A 19,669-nucleotide genomic window follows, 5' to 3' on the forward strand; every position below is an offset into this window, starting at 1 on the left:
TCAGTGTTCATTGCTGATTGTTGCCATGATGAGAAGGAGCTGTTGTAAATGTGCCCTGGTCTCAGCGTAGGTTATTTCCCAGGCACAGTCACTGAATCCCTGAAAAGGGAAAAAGTCAAGTAAATTTATTAGATAATGAAAAGGTTGGAATTGTCTGCAAATTCTGTTGGTGATTACAAAGTGTCATGTGTAGCAGCTCACCTTCTGTTTCAGAAACTTTGTCAGATCCTTAAAATATTTAAGAACTGTGGCATTTTTCCTTGCCCTGGACCCTGTCCTTGCTTTCCTGACACAGACTTCCAGCTCTCTCAGCTGCCGATCCAAGAGAAGTGTGAAGTGTTCCACTGTGGCCTGGACCCACGTTACTGAGCTCAGCTTCATGCTGTAGATCCTGCGGAGGTGATGCAGTGTTTGATGGACAATCGCGATCCTGTCCTGGGCCTGTGCAAAACACACATGGTGACATTAAACAGATCCTGGATCCAGTAAGTTTTAAAGATAGAATAGAATGCTTATGAGTCTTAGTAGGGCAAGGTTTCTGGTAATCAGGTATAGTTTCAAACAATCAATGCGTAAGTTCTAGAAGGCATGGCTTTAATGTGAGAGGGACAGTTTAAAGGAGATCTGTGGGGCAGTTTTTAATACAACTATTGGATCGGCACATGGATATACAGGGATTGGGGTGGATACGAGTTATTGGCAGGTAGATAAGTGATGGTCTTGGCATCAGGTTTGGCACAGACACAGTGCGCAGAAGGGCCTGTTCTTGTGCTGTACGTTCTATGTTCAACTGGAGGTCTGCTAACCTTTCACAAATGAAAGAAGGTTAGAGCCAAGCGAAATTGCATATATATTTTTGAACAGTGCATGTGCATTTATCAAAAGGACACAGTGAGTATCTCAGTGGGTCAGGCAGCATCTCTGGAGAAAATGGATAGGTAACATTTTATGTCAAGACACTTTGTCAGACTGATTGTAGGGGTTGGGGAGAAGAAAGCTAAAAAGGGCAGAGGCTGGGCCAAAGCATGTCATGTAATAGATTAGCATAGGCGAGTGGGGGTTTTGATAGGCCGATGGATGGAACAAAGGCCAGAGGTAAGAGAGAAAGGGGTGGAGTTTGGAAGATTTAACAATTAGTTTGGCCTCAGGCGCAGGACTGAGTATCATGGACTGTGGTAGAATGTGAATCGGTTTATATGGCTGGTATGAATGGTGAAGGACCTTAGTTACAGAGATGCGAGAGAAGATGTGGCTGTTCTCCTGAAGCCGGAGAATGTCAAGCTGTGGTGATAAAGAGATGTGCATTGTCATTAAAAGATGGTGAAGAGGAAACAATTATCTAAACGCATGCAGGCCCAGGAACAGACATATAGGTGGTAGGCATAAATAAAGATATTGAGCGTGGGAGGAGAATTCTTGCTATTTGTCTAAAGGTTCATTATATCTACACCTTGGGATAGCTGTTCGGCATTCGCCATTGCTTTTTTTTAAAATCAGCACAGGCATTTTCCACACCAAATTGAATGGAGGCAAATCATCTGGTCAAACAATCAAAGTGCAACACGGTGACTCAAATAGACCCATCATCCCTCCCTGCTCTCATCTCACATGAAGGAATTATTCATATGAACATCAGATCCTTCAATTCTTTGGAGGTTCAATATTTAGACCACTTGGATTCAAGAAAGGAAGTGGTCTCGATACCTCCTAAATGTTGTTAGAATTTCTGCCTCAAGTACCCTCTCAGTCAGTGAGCCCAACATCCAACTACACACTGGATGGAAAATATTTTTTCCCTCTATCCCATCCAAGCATTTAGTTCTCACAATAAAGCAAGACCTCTGGTTAGTGGTACCTCTTTTATGGGGAAATGTTTACTGCAGTCCACCCTATCCATATGTATCATAATGGGCGGCATATGGGCGGCACGGTAGCACAGCGGTAGAGTTGCTGCTTTACAGCGAATGCAGCGCCGGAGACTCAGGTTCGATCCTGACTACGGGTGCTGCACTGTAAGGAGTTTGTACATTCTCCCCGTGACCTGCGTGGGTTTTCTCCGAGATCTTCGGTTTGCTCCCACACTCCAAAGACGTACAGGTATGTAGGTTAATTGGCTGGGTAAATGTAAAAATTGTCCCTAGTGTAGGATAGTGTTAATGTACGGGGATCGCTGGGCCGCACGGACTTGGAGGGCCGAAAAGGCCTGTTTCCGGCTGTATATATATGATATGATATGATATGATAATGTTGTACACTTTTATTGGGTCCCCTGTGCCCTCTCCTCCATGAACCCAATGGACTTGCTGGGTGATGTAAGGATTTAACCAAACCAGAGGTGAACCTCACAATTGCTCATTGCACTCAATCATTTGGAGGGTAGAGTGGTGTCAAGGTTTCATCGCCTATGCTGGACACAGCTTGTGAGATGATTTCAGAGGAGGGGATAGTGAAGATAGTTGTGAAAAAATTGCAGCAGGTTCTTGATCGATTGGCCAGGTGGGCTGAGGAATGATTGATCGAATACATAGAAATGTGAGGTGTTGCATTTTGGGATGTCTAATATGGGCAGGACCTACACAGTAAAGGCAGGGCTCTGGGGAGTGTTGTAGAGCAATGGATCTAGGAGTGCAGGTGCATGGTTCCTTCAAGGTCAAGTCGCAGGAAGAGAAGGTGGTCACAAAGGCTTTTGGCACATTGGCCTTCATCAGTCAGAGAATTAAGTATAGAAGTTGGGAGGTCATGTTGCAGTTGTATAAGAGGGTGGTGAAACTGCATTTAGAGTCTTGTGTTCCGTTCTGGCACCATTTTATAGGAAAGATGTTGTCAAGCTAGAAAGGGCACAGAGAAGATTTACGAGAATGTTGCCAGGACTAGAGGGTCTGAACCATCGGGAGAGATTGAGTAGGCTGAGACTCTATTCCCTGGAGTGCAAGAGGATGAGAGGTGATCTTATAGACGTGTATAAAATCATCACAGGAATAGATCGGGTGAAAGCACAGAGACTCTTGCCCAGAGTAGGTGAATTGAGGACCAGAGGACATACGTTTAAAATGAAGTTGAAAAGATTTAATGTGAATCTAACGGGTAAACATTTCACACAAAGGGAGGTGAGTGTATGTAACAAGCTGCCAGAGGAGGTAGTTGAGGCTGGGACGAACCCAACGTTTAAGAAACAGTTAGACATGTACATGGTTAGGACAGGTTTGGATCATTTGGATAGGATAGCTGGGACATGTTGGCCAGTGTGGACAAGTTGGGGGCCTGTTTCCACACTGTATTGCTGTGACTCTGTGAGACGATTTCGAGGAGATTAACTGAAATAAACTCAATAGATGGACGAATGAACTAGATAAGGTGAAACCGGGAGAGAGGGGTTGGGAGAGCACAGCAGGGACGACAGGCGGCTGAACAACGCCGCAGAACAGATGACATGATCAGAAGTAGTTGAATACTAACGTCACAATCTCTGGCAAATGATCAGATGGGATCCGTTAAAACTTTTAACCGAAGCAACTGGAATGAACCACATAGATGTAAAATGCCGAGTTTACTCACATGAACCCCCATGGAAAGTTTCACCAGCTCCAAGGGTTTGGTTTCCAACGACCGTCGCTCAGTCCCACACTGTCGGGAGAGGTGGCCACCCTGAGACACAAGATGTCAACGTTACTCGGGTTAGATTTATATTGGCACGTGTACCGAGCTACAGTCATTAACTTTGTTTTCTATGCTCTCCATTCTAATCAGAACTTCTGTAAATAAATGCAATCAAGTCAAACATGTCGAGTAGGTGGAGCGAAGGGGAAGATCCAGAGTGTACAATATAAACATCCCCAGACAGAGAAATACTGGAGAACAAACTCCGTGTAATCACTGACACTTTAACAACAAACAGCCTGGAGAGTGTCGGATCGGTCACTGGGAGCGGGAACAACTCACCATTTCATTCAGTTTGCCCAGAGTATCCGTGTTGAGAACTTGCAGTAACTGCAGCCTCTCACAGCCCAGGCTCAGGGTCCCGGACAACAACACCCACACAATGCAAACTCTGCAGAAACTGTTCAAAGTCATCTTCAACCCACACTGAGTAAAGGACCGATCCGAGACCAGAATCAGCTACGAAAACGGTCCCTGATCCCTGATCTCTGGATATGGAAATGCAGCGGATTGTGATCCTGGAGCGGCCGCCTGTGCTGCCGAGACCGATGTCTGTGGATTCTGTGAGCTGTCTCTGCCATGCTGCCCGCTTTAATATCATACAATCCGAAAATAGGTGATGTTTGAAAAGTAAAATGATTGCGCTGGAAATTTGGAAGGTATCGGGAGAGAGCGGTCTCCGTTCTGAAGTAAGGAATGTGAAAGTGGGAGAGTCCCGCAGCAGTGACGGGGAAATCCGCGATGGGAGAGAACAAGCGGCGCTGCGGCTCAGAGCTTCGCAGGTTCACATCAGGGGGTCGCAGGTGTTGTGGGGGAGGCTCAGTCTTGGCAGGGGACGGGGTGGGGAGGGGGGCGTGACTGTGTCTGTGCATTGCTGGGGGCTGCATTTTATCCGGGTTATAGTAACACTGCGCCTTTCAGCGCTCACCCTCGGAGCCACGGACAGAAATTGTGTTAAAGCCGCCCCTCCACTCACCCAACTGCGGTGAAGCCACATCTCACGGGGACAGTGCGGAGAGCCGGCTCACGGCCGCTTGGTTGGTGGCGACTCTCTCAGCGCCGATACACCTGACCCACACTCTGCTCTCCGAGGGAAAGTGCTTCTGGCCTCTCTGTTCTTTACATCAGACCGAGTGTGAAGTCGGTCCCGATCCCTTTCCTATCTTCTCCCCGCCGCGGGAAGTCTCCGGCTCCGTCTGCCGGGGGGAAGCGGCCGCGCCGCGACTTCAGCCAAAACGAAAGTGTCCCGGGGAAAGAGACCGGCTCGTCACATCCGAGATTGGGCGTGTGTGTGAACCGCTCGGGTCCCGCTGAGAGGCTGAAGGGAAACGGGACCAACTGGTATTGGGTTATTATTGCACTGAAATACTGTGAAAGCCTTTGTTTTACCCAAAGATACTACTAAGAGACTAGTATCTTTGGTTTTACCGTCATTCGGTTAAATCTAACCTTGCAGGAGCACAACTCGTTTAGTTCAGTTCAAAAGTATGTTCTCGACACGAAACGACCCATTCCTTCTCTCCAGAGATGCTGCCCGACCCGCTGAGTTACTGCTGCATTTTGTGTCCACCTTAGTTTATTTCAGACACAGAGCATCGAAACAGGCCCGTCGGCCACCGAATCCACACTGACAAACGATCACTCACTCGTTCAAGGAAATTTTCTGTTCTCCCACTTTATCATCCATTCCCTGCACACCCGGGACAATTTACAGAGGCGCTTCTTCAGGTTGGCTGCCCGTCGGTGCTGGGGCCGCTTGTTTTTACGTTGTATAATAATAATTTGGATAGGGGATTGAAGGCCTTGAGGCCAAGTTTGCAGATGATGCTAAGGAAGGTGGAGGGGCAGGAAGTGTATAGGAAGCAAGGACTCTGCTGAAGGACTTGGACAGGTTAGGAGAGTGGGCAGAGAAGTGGCATACTAATTCAGCATAGCAAATTTTGGAATCATGCATTTTGGTAATTAGAATAAAGACGTATTTATTCACAAAATGCTGGAGTAACTCAGCAGGTCAGGCAGCATCTCAGTAGAGAAGAAATGGGTGAAGTTTCGGGTCAAGACCCTTCTTCAGACTGATGCCAGGGGGACGGGACAAATGAAGGATATAGGTGGAGACAGGAAGATAGAGGGAGATCTGGGAAGGAGGAGGGGGGAGAGGGACAGAGGAACTATCTAAAGTTGGAGAAGTCGATGTTCATACCTCTAGGCTGCAAGCTGCCCCGGCGAAATATGAGTGCTTTTCCTCCAATTTCCGGTGGGCCTCACTATGGCACTGGAGGATGCCCATGACAGATAGGTCAGACTGGGAATGGGAGTGGGAGTTGAAGTGCTCGGCCACCGGGAGACCAGTTTGGCCAATGCGGACCGAGCACAGTTGTTGAGCGAAGCGATCACCGAGCCTGCGCTTGGTTTCGCCGATGTAAATAAGTTGACATCTAGAGCAGTGGATGTAATAGATGAGGTTCGAGGAGGTGCAGGTGAACCTCTGTCTCACCTGGAAAGACTGTTTGGGTCCTTGGATGGAGTTGAGGGGGGAGGTAAAGGGACAGGTGTTGCATCTCGTGCAGTTGCAGGGGAAAGTGCCCGGGGATGGGGTGGTTTTGGTAGGAAGGGACGAGTGGACCAGGGAGTTACGGAGGGAACGGTCTCTGCGGAATGCAGAGAGGGGAGGGGATGGGAAGATATGGCCAGTGGTGGGGTCCCGTTGTATGTGACGGAAATATTGGCAGATGATTTGTTGGATCCGCTGGCTGGTGGGGTGGAAGGTGAGAAATAGGGGGATTCTGTCCTTGTTGTAAGTGGGGAGAGAGGGAGCAAAGGCGGAGCTGCAGGATGTAGAAGAGACCCTAGTGAGAGCCTCATCCACAATTGAAGAGCGGAAGCCCCATTTCCTGAAGAATGAGGACATCTCTGACGCCCTAGTGTGAAACACCTCATTCCGGGCGCAGATGCGGCGTAGACGGAGGAATTGGGAGTAGGGGATAGACTTTTTGCAGGGGACCGGGTGGGAAGAAGTGTACTCCAGACAGCTGTGCGAGTCATTGGGTTTATAGTAAATGTCCGTCACTAGTCTGTCTCCTGCGATGGAAATGGTGAGGTCCAGAAATGGGAGGGAGATGTCGGAGATAGTCCAGGTATATTTAAGGGCGGGATGGAAATTGGAAGTGAAGTGTATGAAGTCAGTGAGTTCTGCATGGGTACAAGAGGTAGCACCAATGCAGTCGTCGATGTAGCGGAGGTAGAGTTCAGGGATGGGGCCGGTACCCGACAGAGAGGCAGGCGTAGCTAGGGCCCATAAGACAATAGACAATAGGTGCAGGAGGAAGCTATTTGGCCCTTCGAGCCAGCACCGCCATTCAATGTGATCATGGCTGATCATTCTCAATCAGTACCCTGTTCCTGCCTTCTCCCCATACCCCTGACTCCGCTATCCTTAAGAGCTCTATCCAGCTCTCTCTTGAATACATTGAGAGAAATGGCCTCCACTGCCTTCTGAGGCAGAGAATTCCACAGATTCACAACTCTCTGACTGAAAAAGTTTTTCCTTATCTCAGTTCTAAATGGCCTACCCCTTATTCTTAAATTGTGGCCCCTTGTTCTGGACTCCCCCAACATTGGGAACATGTTTCCTGCCTCTAACGTGGCCAATCCCTTAATAATCTTATAAGTTTCGATAAAATCTCCTCTCATCCTTCTAAATTCCAGTGTATACAAGCCTAAGTAAACAAGTATAAGTGTGGCCATAGCTATGCCTCTGGTTTGGAGGAAGTGGGAGAAGTCAAAGGAGAACAGCTATCTAGACTACACTTCTTCCCACCTGGTGCCCTGCAAAAAGTCTATCCCCTACTCCCAATTCCTCCGTCTACGTCGCATCTGCGCCCGGGATGAGGTGTTTCACACTAGGGCGTCAGAGATGTCCTCATTCTTCAGGGAACAGGGCTTCCGCTCTTCCATTATAGATGAGGCTCTCTCTAGGGTCTCTTCTACATCCCACAGCTCCGCTCTTGCTCCCCCTCCTCCCACTCGCAACAAGGACAGAACCCCCCCTCATTCTCACCTTCCACCCCACCAGCCAGCGGATCCAGCAAATCATCCGCCAACATTTCCGTCACCTACAACAGGACCCCACCACTGGCCATATCTTCCCATCCCCTCCCCTCTCTGCATTCCGCAGAGACCGTTCCCTCCGTAACTCCCAGGTCCACTCGTCCCTTCCTACCCAAACCACCCCATCCCCAGGCACTTTCCCCTGCAACCGCACGAGATGCAACACCTGTCCCTTTACCTCCCCCCTCAACTACATCCAAGGACCCAAACAGTCTTTCCAGGTGAGACAGAGGTTCACCTGCACCTCCTCCAACCTCATCTATTGCATCCGCTGCTCTAGATGTCAACTTATTTACATCGGCGAAACCAAGCGCAGGCTCGGCGATCGCTTCGCTCAACACCTGCGCTCGGTCCGCATTGGACAAACTGGTCTACCGGTGGCCGAGCACTTCAACTGCCCCTCCCATTCCCAGTCTGACCTTTCTGTCATGGGCCTCCTCCAGTGCCATAGTGAGGCCCACCGGAAATTGGAGGAACAGCACCTCATATTTCGCCTGGGCAGCTTGCAGCCCAGTGGTATGAACATCTACTTCTCTAACTTTAGATTGTTCCTCTGTCCCTCTTTCCCCTCCTCCTTCCGAGATCTCCCCATATCTTCCTGTCTCCACCTATATCCTTCCTTTGTCCCACCCCCTGACATCAGTCTGAAGAAGGGTCTCGAACCGAAATGTCACCCATTCCTTCTCTCCTGAGATGCTGCCTGACCTGCTGAGTTACTCCAGCATTTTGTGAATAAATACTTTCGATTTGTACCAGCATCTGCAGTTATTGTCTTATACATCTTAGAATAAAGACATAGATTATTTTCTAAGTGGAGAGAAAATCCTGAAATCGGGGGTGCAAAGGGACTTGTGAGTGCAGGTGCAGGACTCCCAAAATGTTAATTTGCAAGTCGGTAGTAAGGAAGGCAAGTTCAATGCTGGCATTCATATCAAGAGAACTGGAATACAAGAACAGAGATGTAATGCTATAAGGCGCCGTTAAGGCCGTCTTTGGAGTACTGTGAGCAAATACAGGCCCCATATCTGAGGAAGGATGTGCTGCGTCTGGAGCAGGTCTAGAGGAGGTTTACAAGAATGATTTCAGGAATGAGTGGGTTAGTATATGATGAGCATTTGACAGCACTGGGACTCTACTCGCTGGAATTTAGAAGGTTAAGGAGGGACCTCATTAAGGAGGGATTTCATTAACTTGCAGAATAATGAAAGGTATAAATTGAGTGGATGTGGAAAGGATGTTTCCACTGGTGGGAGAGTCTAAGACCAGAGGTCATAGCCTCGGGAATTAGAGGGCGCTCTTTTGGAAAGGAGGTGAGGAGTAAGTTCTATAGTCACAGGATAGTTAGTAGTTAGTATGTGGAGCTCATTGCCACAGAGGGCTGTGCAGGCCAAAGTGGATATCTCTAAGGAACAGCTAGACAAATTCCTGATAAGAATGAATGTGAAGGATCATGGGGAGAGGTCAGCAAAGTGGGTTTAAGAGCCATAGGTCAGCCAAGATTGAATGGCAGAGTAGAGTCAACAGGCTGAATGGCCTTATTTTACTCCTATATCATGGGGAAAAGGCAGGCACGGGTTATTGATTGTGGACGATCTGCCATGATCACAATGAATGGCGGTGCTGGCTCGAAGGCCCGAATGGCCTCTTCCTGCACCTATTTTTTATGTTTCTATAACTTGTGAACTTGTGAACAATATAGTAACATGTAGCTACTAGGGAATGGTGATGTTGATTTATTTAAATTACGCAAATTTCTGGAGTAACTCAGCACGCCGGGCAGCATCTATGGAGGATATGGACAGATGATTTTTTTGATCAGGGCCCTTCTTCAGACGGAATGTTGAATGGAGAAGAAAATTGGAAAAGAGATAGGGCCGGGATATGAGAGATGGATACATGTGAGGGGAAACAGTCCTTTTTTGAACGTACAGTGAGTGGTACCATCCCCCAGCTCTTTCTTTGCTACATCACGACTGCAATTAACTTTGCCACTAACTTTCACCCTGCACTCATATTCGCGTGGACTATTTACAACACACCTCTCCACTTTCTTCATCTCTCTGTCGCCATCACAGGGGACGGATTATTGACAGGCATTTATTACAAACCCACCAACTCTAAATGCATTGGTTCTGAATGTTTCTTTAGTAAAAATGTTTGCCCCCTGCTGTCACAGATGGATCCCTCACTCATGTCTTCATTGTGTCCCATGATTCTGTTCTATTCCAAGAAGGAACAAGGATAAAGTTCCCCTAGTTCTTACTTTTCACACCACGGGCTTTTGCATTCAACAAATCATTCTCTGATATTTCTGCCAATTTCAAGCGATCCCACCACCATTCACATCTTCCATCCCTTCCCCTTGTCACATTGGACATAAACCATTCCGTCTGCAACTCCTTTGCTCACTCCTTCCTTCCCACCTACATACTTACCCCAGCAACTACAGGATATGTAACACCTGCCCCTTATCTCCTCCCTCACATCCATCCATGCACATGGGCAGTCCATGCAGGTGAGACCAAGGTACACGTGCACCTGCTCTAACCAGATCTACAGCATTTGGTGTTTTCTATATGTCCTCCTGTACCCAAGAGTCTGATTAGGCCTGCTAGATCTCTCGGTTGCAGGTAACTTTAATTCCTCTTCCAATTCGCAGACTGAGCTTCCTCTCCTGGGCCTCCTCCATTGCCAGTGAGGCCACACTTAAACTATAGGATCAGGCCTCGTATTCTGCTTGGATAGATTACAGCCTAATGGTATGAACATTGAATTCTCCAATACTACAGTTAACTACAGTAACTGGCAAACCAAATGCCTACCTCCCCTTTCTGCCACTGTCTCGTCTCCTTCTACCTATTTTAATTGCTGCAGCCTTACATTATCGCCTTATCTTGCACTTCCAGAAATGTCGCCTATCCATGTTCTCTGGAGATGCTGCCTGATCTGTTGAGTTACTCCAGCACTTGGTGTTTTTCTGCCTATGTTGTATGTTCACTTCAGGAACAAACATTCTTCATTCTTGTTCAGAATTTGAATGAAATCAAAGAATCAGAGGCAATTCACTTCACTATGAATGCACCTGAGATTACAGAGGAAGGAGTACGTATAGTGGAGGAGGTGCCTAAAATCTAGAGAATTTCCATTCAGCAGAAACTTTGGCATAAACAAATACAATGCCAAATATATGTCCAATACCAAAAGCACTTTAGAATCACATCTCAATGAAAAGTTTTTTTAATTTATGAAAAAATATTATCCATTGCTTATCTCTCAAAAACAATAAATTAACAAAGATATTGAACTATTCACATATGTTTAAAAAATATATATCACAGAAAATATTAATAAATTATGTTCAATATATATTCTGACCAGTGAGACAACAAGCTGATAATCATTACTTTGGGTGGGTGGGAGCTGCTTTATGTCCTCGTCGTCCACCCTGGGTAGTTCTACGGAACTGGCAAAATTTGCACCAAAGCGTCAACTACGGTAGTCTGAAGCACCAATTGCCACATTTGATTGTTGTAGTTGACATTACCAAAGAAAGATTACTTTGGGTGAACAATGAAGTTAAGCATAATTGTTCAGCAAACCCACTGCCTGAGAGGGCTTAGGGTAGGCGGGTGCACTCCCAATGCACAGTCTCATTGCAGTAGTGATACATGGAGGACAATTATTTTTTAAAGGGGCAAAAAACTACAATTCTAATGTTCAAACCGTTTCCACAAAAGCAAACTGGACGGACATTGTAACAGCTCATATAGCTGAGATCATTCAATATGAAATGCCACCGGTTCACTTCAGAGTAGGAAGTGAAATAGTATCGACCATAACAGAGACATGCTACAGCAAGGCATTGAGAATGGTCAGCTGACCACAGAGCACTTTATCCTGTCATGGAACTCTGCATTGCAGCAGCTGCCAGTCTTTGAAAGAGAATTGTTCACCTGATTCACATTTCTTCACAGGATAATGATACAAAAATAAATATCAATAAATTAAAATAACACTTAAATACAGAGAATACGCCAAATGTTCTTTGTTCTCCATCTCTCGCAAGATGAAATTCACATTAGTATCAGAAAATAATGTATAGTAAAGTCAGCAAATGCTGAAACTCCATATTCTGACAACAGCAGAAGGCGTTCTTTAAATTAATAGACATCAATTTTCGTCTTTAAAAATCTTCAGTGTTCCCTGCTGATTGTTGCCATGATGAGAAGGAGCTGTTGTAAATGTGCCCTGGTCTCAGCGTAGGTTATTTCCCAGGCACAGTCACTGAATCCCTGAAAAGGGAAAAAGTCAAGTAAATTTATTAGATAATGAAGAGGTTGGAATTGTCTGCAAAATTCTGTTGGTAATTACAAAGTGTCATGTGTGGCAGCTCACCTTCTGTTTCAGAAACTTTGTAAGATCCTTAAAATATTTAAGAATTGTGGCATTTTTCCTTGCCCTGGACCCTGTCCTTGCTTTCATGACACAGACTTCCAGCTCTCTCAGCTGCCGATCCAAGAGAAGTGTGAAGTGTTCCACTGTGGCCTGGACCCACGTTACTGAGCTCAGCTTCATGCTGTAGATCCTGCGGAGGTGATGCAGTGTTTGATGGACAATCACGATCCTGTCCTGGGCCTGTGCAAAACACACACGGTGACATTAGACAAATCCTGGATCCAGTAGGTTTTAAAGCTAGAATAGAATGCTTATGAGTCTTAGTAGGGCAAGGTATCAGGTAATCAGGATTAGTTTCAAACAATCAATGCGTAAGTACTAGAGGGCATGGCTTTAATGTGAGAGGGACAGTTTAAAGGAGACCTGTGAGGCAGTTTTTAATACAACTATTGGATCAGCACATGGATATACAGGGATTGGGGGGATACGTGGTATTGGCAGGTAGATAAGTGATGATCTTGGTATCAGGTTTGGCACAGACACAGAGCGCAGAAGGGCCTGTTCTTGTGCTGTACGTTCTATGTTCAACTGGAGGTCTGCTAACCTTTCACAAATGAAAGAAGGTTAGAGCCAAGTGAAATTGCATATATATTTTTGAACAGTGCATGTGCATTTATCTAAAGGACACAGTGAGTAACTCAGTGGGTCAGGCAGCATCTCTGGAGAAAATGGATGGGTAACATTTTATGTCAAGACAATTTGTCAGACTGATTGTAGGGGTTGGGGAGAAGAAAGCTAAAAAGGGCAGAGGCTGGGCCAAAGCATGTCATGTAATAGATAGCATGGGCGAGTGGGGGTTTTGATAGGCCGATGGATGGAACAAAGGCCAGAGGTAAGAGAGAAAGGGGTGGAGTTTGGAAGATTTAACAATTAGTTTGGCCTCAAGCGCAGGACTGAGTATCATGGGCTGCGGTAGAATATGAATCGGTTTATATGACTGGTATGAATCTCTTCGTTAGAGAGGCGAGAGAAGATGTGGCTGTTCTAATCAGCCGGAAAATGTCAATCTGTGGTGATAAAGAGATATGCATTGTCATTAAAAGGATGGTGAAGAGGAAACCGTTATTTAAACGCATGCAGGGCCAGGAACAGACATATAGGTTGTAGGCATAAATAAAGATATTGAGCGTGGGAGGAGAAATCTTGCAATTTGTCTAAAGGTTCATTATATCTACACCTTGGGATAGCTGTTCGGCATTCGCCATTACTTTTTTTAAAAAATCAGCACAGGCATTTTCCACACCAAACTTGAATGGAGGGAAATCATCTGGTCAAACAATCAAAGTGCACCACGGTGACTCAAATAGGCCCATCATCCCTCCCTGCTCTCATCTCACATGAAGGATTTATTCATATGAACATCAGATCCTTCAATTCTTTGGAGGTTCAATATTTAGACCATTTGGATTCAAGAAAGGAAGTGGTCTCGATACCTCCTAAATGCTGTTAGAATTTCTGCCTCAAGGACCCTCTCATCCAGTGAGCCCAACATCCAACTACACACTGGATGGGAAAAAAAAATTCCCGCTATCCCATCCAAGAATTTAGTTCTCGCCATAAAGCAAGACCTCTGGTTAGAGGTACCTCTTTTGTGGGGAAATGTTTACTGTAGTCCACCCTATCCACACGGATCATAATGTTGTACACTTCTATTGGGTCCCCTGTGCCCTCTCCTCCATGAACCCAATGGACTTGCTGGGTTATGTAAGGATTTAACCAAACCAGAGGTGAACCTCACAATTGCTCATTGCACTCAATCATTTGGAGGGTAGAGTGGTATCAAGGTTTCATCGCCTATGCTGGATACAGCTTGTGAGATGATTTAAGAGGAGGGGATAGTGAAGATAGTTGTGAAAAAATTGCAGCAGGTTCTTGATCGATTGGCCAGGTGGGCTGAGGAATGATTGATCGAATACATAGAAATGTGAGGTGTTGCATTTTGGGATGTCTAATATGGGCAGGACCTACACAGTGAAAGGCAGGGCTCTGGGGAGTGTTGTAGAGCAATGGATCTAGGAGTGCAGGTGCATGGTTCCTTCAAGGTCAAGTCGCAGGAAGAGAAGGTGGTCACAAAGGCTTTTGTCACATTGGCTTTCATCAGTCAGAGAATTAAGTATAGAAGCTGGGAGGTCATGTTGCAGTTGTATAAGAGGGTGGTGAAACTGCATTTAGAGTCTTGTGTTCCGTTCTGGCACCATTTTATATCAAAGATGTTGTCAAGCTAGAAAGGGCACAGAGAAGATTTACGAGAATGTTGCCAGGATTAGAGGGTCTGAACCATCGGGAGAGATTGAGTAGGCTGAGACTCTATTCCCTGGAGTGCAGGAGGATGAGAGATGATCTTATAGACTTGTATAAAATCATCACAGGAATAGATCGGGTGAAAGCACAGAGTATCTTGCCCAGAGTAGGTGAATTGAGGACCAGAGGGCATAGGTTTAAAATGAAGTGGAAAAGATTTAATGTGAATCTAACGGGTAAACTTTTCACACAAAGGGAGGTGGGTGTATGTAACAAGCTGCCAGCGGAGGTAGTTGAGGCTGGGACTAACCCAACGTTTAAGAAACAGTTAGACATGTACATGGTTAGGACAGGTTTGGATCATTTGGATAGGATAGCTGGGACATGTTGGCCAGTGTGGACAAGTTGCGCCGAAGGGCCTGTTTCTGCACTGTATTGTTGTGACTCTGTGAGAGGATTTCCAGGAGATTAACTGAAATAAACTCAATAGATGGACGAATGAACTAGATAAGGTGAAACCGGGAGAGAGGGTTGGGAGAGTGCACAACAGGGACCACAGGTGGTTATCAAGGCCGCAGAACAGATGACATGATCAGAAGTAGTTGAATACTAACGTCACAATCTCTGGCAAAGAATCAGATGGGATTTGTTAAAACTTTTAACCGAAGCAACTCGAATGAACCACATAGATGTAAAATGCCGAGTTTACTCACATGAACCCCCATGGAAAGTTTCACCAGCTCCAAGGGTTTGGTTTCCAACGACCGTCGCTCAGTCCCACACTGTCGGGAGAGGTGGCCACCCTGAGACACAAGATGTCAACGTTACTCGGGTTAGGTTTATATTGGCACGTGTACCGAGCTACAGTCATTAACTTTGTTTTGCATGCTATCCATTCTAATCAGAAATACTGTAAATAAATGCAATCAAGTCAAACATGTCGAGTAGGTGGAGCGAAAGGGAAGATCCTGAGTGTACAATATAAACAACCCCAGACAGAGAAATACTGGAGAACAGACTCCGAGTAATCACTGACACTTTAACAACAAACAGCCCGGAGAGTGTCGGATCGGTCACTGGGAGCGGGAACAACTCACCATTTCATTCAGTTTGCCCAGAGTATCCGTGTTGAGAACTTGCAGTAACTGCAGCCTCTCACAGCCCAGGCTCAGGGTCCCGGTCAACAACACCCACACAATGCAAACTCTGCAGACACTGCCCAAAGCCATCTTCAACCCACACTGAGTAAAGGACCGATCCGAGACCAGAATAAGCTCCGAAAACGGTCCCTGATCGCTGACTGAAACTCTGGATATGGAAATGCAGCGGCTTGTGATCCTGGAGCGGCCGCCTGTGCTGCCGAGACCGATGTCTGTGGATTCTGTGAGCTGTCTCTGCCATGCTGCCCGCTTTAATATCATACAATCCGAAAATAGGTGATGTTTGAAAAGTGAAATGATTGCGCTTGAAATTTGGAAGGTGTCGGGAGAGAGCGGTCTCCGTTCTGAAGTAAGGAATGTGAAAGTGGGAGAGTCCCGCAGCAGCGACGGGGAAATCCGCGATGGGAGAGAACAAGCGGCGCTGCGGCTCAGAGCTTCGCAGGTTCACATCAGGGGGTCGCAGGTGTTGTGGGGGAGGCTCAGTCTGGGCAGGGGATGGGGTGGGGAGGGGGACGTGACTGTGTCTGTGCATTGCTGGGGGTTGCATTTTATCCGGGTTATAGTAACACTGCGCCTTTCAGCGCTCACCCTCGGAGCCACGGACAGAGATTGTGTTAAAGCCGCCCCTCCACTCACCCAACTGCGGTGAAGCCACATCTCACGGGGACAGTGCGGAGAGCCGGCTCACGGCCGCTTGGATGGTGGCGACTCTCTCAGCGCCGATACACCTGACCCACACTCTGCTCTCCGAGGGAAAGTGCTTCTCGCCTCTCTGTTCTTTACATCAGACCGAGTGTGAAGTCGGTCCCGATCCCTTTCCTCTCTTCTCGCCGCCGCGGGAAGTCTCCGGATCGGTCTGCCCGGGGGGAAGCGGCCGCGCCGCGACTTCAGCCAAAGCGAAAGTGTCCCGGGGAAAGAGACGGGCTCGTCACATCCGAGAGTGGGCGTGTGTGTGAACCGCTCGGGTCCCGCTGAGAGGCTGAAGGGAAACGGGACCAACTGGTTTATTCACAAAATGCTGGAGTAACTCAGCAGGTCGGGCAGCATCTCGGGAGAGAAGGAATGGGTGACGTTTCGGGTCGAGACCCTTCTTCAGACTGATGTCGGGGGTGGGACAAAGGAAGGATATAGGTGGAGACAGGAAGATAGAGGGAGATCTGGGAAGGAGGAGGGGAAGGGAGGGACAGAGGAGCTATCTGAAGTTGGAGAAGTCGACGTTCATACCACCGGGCTGCAAACTGCCCAGGCGAAATATGAGGTGCTGCTCCTCCAATTTCCGGCGGGCCTCACTATGGCACTGGAGGAGGCCCATGACAGAGAGGTCAGACTGGGAATGGGAGGGGGAGTTAAAGTGCTGGGCCACCGGGAGATCAGGTGCGTTAATGCGGACCGAGCGCAGGAGTTCAGCGAAGCGATCGCCGAGCCTGCGCTTGGTTTCGCCGATATAAATAAGTTGACATCTAGAGCAGCGGATGCAATAGATGAGGTTGGAGGAGGTGCAGGTGAACCTCTGTCTCACCTGGAAAGACTGTTTGGGTCCTTTGATGGAGTTGAGGGGGGAGGTAAAGGGACAGGTGTTGCATCTCGTGCGGTTGCAAGGGAAAGTGCCCGGGGTTGGGGTGGTTTGGGTAGGAAGGGACGAGTGGACCAGGGAGTTACGGAGGGATCGGTCTCTGCGGAACGCAGAGAGGGGAGGGGATGGGAAGATATGGCCAGTGGTGGGTCCCGTTGTAGGTGACAGAAATGTTGGTGGATGATATGTTGGATCCGCTGGCTGGTGGGGTGGAAGGTGAGAACGAGGGGGATCCTGTCCTTGTTGCGAGTGGGGGGAGGGGGAGCAAAAGCGGAGCTGCGGGATGTATAAGAGACCCTAGTGAGAGCCTCATCTATAATGGAGGAGGGGAAGCCCCGTTTTCTGAAGAACGAGGACATCTCGGAAGCCCTAGTCTGCAACACCTCATCCCGGGCGCAGATGCGGCGTAGACGGAGGAATTGGGAGTAGGGGGTAGACTTTTTGCAGGGGACCGGGTGGGAAGAAGTGTAGTCCAGATAGCTGTGCGAGTCGGTGGGCTTGTAGTAAATGTCCGTCACTAGTCTGTCTCCTGTGATGGAGATGGTGAGGTCCAGAAATGGGAGGGAGATGTCAGAGATAGTCCAGGTATATTTAAGGGCAGGATGGAAATTGGAGGTGAAGTGTATGAAATCAGTGAGTTCTGCATGGGTGCAAGAGGTAGCACCAATGCAGTCGTCGATGTAGCGGAGGTAGAGTTCGGGGATGGGGCCAGTGTACGTCTGGAACAGGGATTGTTCGACGTACCCGACAAAGAGGCAGGTGTAGCTAGGGCCCATGCGAGTGCCCATAGCTACGCCTCTGGTTTGGAGGAAGTGGGAGGAGTCAAAGGAGAAGTTGTTGAGGGTAAGAACCAGCTCTGCTAGGCGGAGGAGAGTGTTGGTCGATGGGGATTGGCTGGTTCTACGGTCGAGGAAGAAACGGAGGGCTTCGAGACCATCCTTATCATATCATATACATACAGCCGGAAACAGGCCTTTTCGGCCCTCCAAATCCGTGCCGCCCAGTGATCCCCATACATTAACACTATCCTACACCCACTAGGGACAATTTTTACATTTACCCAGCCAATTAACCTACATACCTGTATGTCTTTGGAGTGTGGGAGGAAACCGAAGATCTCGGAGTAAACCCACGCAGGTCACGGGGAGAACGTACAAACTCCTTACAGTGCAGCACCCGTAGTCAGGATCGAACCTGAGTCTCCGGCGCTGCATTCGCTGTAAAGCAGCAACTCTACCGCTGCGCTACCGTGCCGCCATCCTTGTGGGGGATGGAGGTGTAGAGTGACTGGACATCCATGGTGAAAATGAGGGAGTGGGGGCCTGGGAACCAGAAGTTATCCAGGAGATGGAGAGCGTGTGAGGTGTCTTGGACGTAGGTGGGCAGGGATTTAACCAGGGGGGATAGGATGGAGTCGAGGTAGGTAGAGATAAGTTCGGTAGGGCATGAACAGGCAGAGACAATGGGTCTGCCGGGACAGTTGTGTTTGTGGATTTTGGGTAGGAGGTAGAATCGGGCCGTGCGGGGCTGGGGAACTATGAGATTGGAGGCACTGAGGGGTAGATCGCCGGAGGTGATGAGGTCGGTGATGGTGCTGCTGATAAAGGTCTGGTGTTTATCGGTGGGGTCATGGTCCAGGGATAGGTAGGAAGAGGTGTCTGATAGTTGTCGTCTGGCCTCGGTGCGGTAGAGTTCAGCACGCCAGACTACCACAGCCCCTCCCTTCAGCGGGTTTAATTATCAAGTCCGGGTTGTTGCGGAGTGAGTAGAGGGCTGCACGTTCAGGAGGGGAGAGGTTGGAGTTAGTCAGGGGAGTGGAAAATTTGAGGCGGCTGATGTCACGCCGGCAGTTTGAGATAAAAAGTTCTAGTGAGGGTAGTAGGCCATACTGGGGGGTAAAAGTGGAGGGGGTCCATTGGAGATGGGAGAAGGGGTCATCAGTGGGGGGTCGGGACTCCTTCCCGTGGTAAAAGGCTCGGAGGCGGAGGCGGTGGAAGAAGAGCTCCACGTCATGGCGGACGCGGAACTCGTTGATGTGGGGGCGGAGGGGAACAAAGGTAAGGCCTCTGCTGAGGACCGACCGTTCGGTGTCTGAAAGGGGGAGGTCAGGTATTGGGTTATTGTTGCACTGAAATATTGTGAAAACATTTGTTTTACCCAAAGATACTACTAAGAGACTAGTATCTTTGGTTTTACCGTCATTCGGTTAAATCTAACCTTGCAGGAGCACAACTCGTTTAGTTCAGTTCAATATATGTTCTCGACCCGAAACGACCCATTCCTTCTTTCCAGAGATGCTGCCCGACCCGCTGAGTTACTGCTGCATTTTGTGTCTACCTTAGTTTAGTTCAGACACAGAGCATCGAAACAGGCCCGTCGGCCTCCAAATCCACACTGACAAACCATCACTCGTTCAAGGTACTTTTCTGTTCTCCCACTTTCCCATCCATTCCCTGCACACTCGGGACAATTTACA

The 19,669-nt window shown here is 48.0% G+C and overlaps 2 protein-coding genes across 2 annotated transcripts; both read right to left on the reverse strand.

Annotated features, from left to right (window-relative positions):
* On the reverse strand, positions 1-4,654 carry LOC144607769 (interferon a3-like). Its single transcript, XM_078424828.1, has 4 exons — positions 4,634-4,654; positions 3,556-3,645; positions 202-441; positions 1-99 (listed from the first exon to the last, which is right to left on the reverse strand). Exons 1-4 carry the CDS (start codon positions 4,652-4,654, stop codon positions 1-3), a joined length of 450 nt encoding a protein of 149 aa, XP_078280954.1.
* A 7,303-nt stretch (positions 4,655-11,957) lies between these two features.
* On the reverse strand, positions 11,958-16,298 carry LOC144607786 (interferon a3-like). The gene is made up of 4 exons (XM_078424851.1): positions 16,257-16,298; positions 15,174-15,263; positions 12,160-12,399; positions 11,958-12,056 (listed from the first exon to the last, which is right to left on the reverse strand). Exons 1-4 carry the CDS (start codon positions 16,275-16,277, stop codon positions 11,958-11,960), a joined length of 450 nt encoding a protein of 149 aa, XP_078280977.1. The 5' UTR covers positions 16,278-16,298.
* Between the last annotated feature and the right edge of the window lie 3,371 nt (positions 16,299-19,669).

The sequence above is a fragment of the Rhinoraja longicauda genome, chromosome 29 (genome assembly GCF_053455715.1).
Source record: "Rhinoraja longicauda isolate Sanriku21f chromosome 29, sRhiLon1.1, whole genome shotgun sequence".
Classification (NCBI taxonomy): Eukaryota; Metazoa; Chordata; class Chondrichthyes; order Rajiformes; family Arhynchobatidae; genus Rhinoraja; species Rhinoraja longicauda.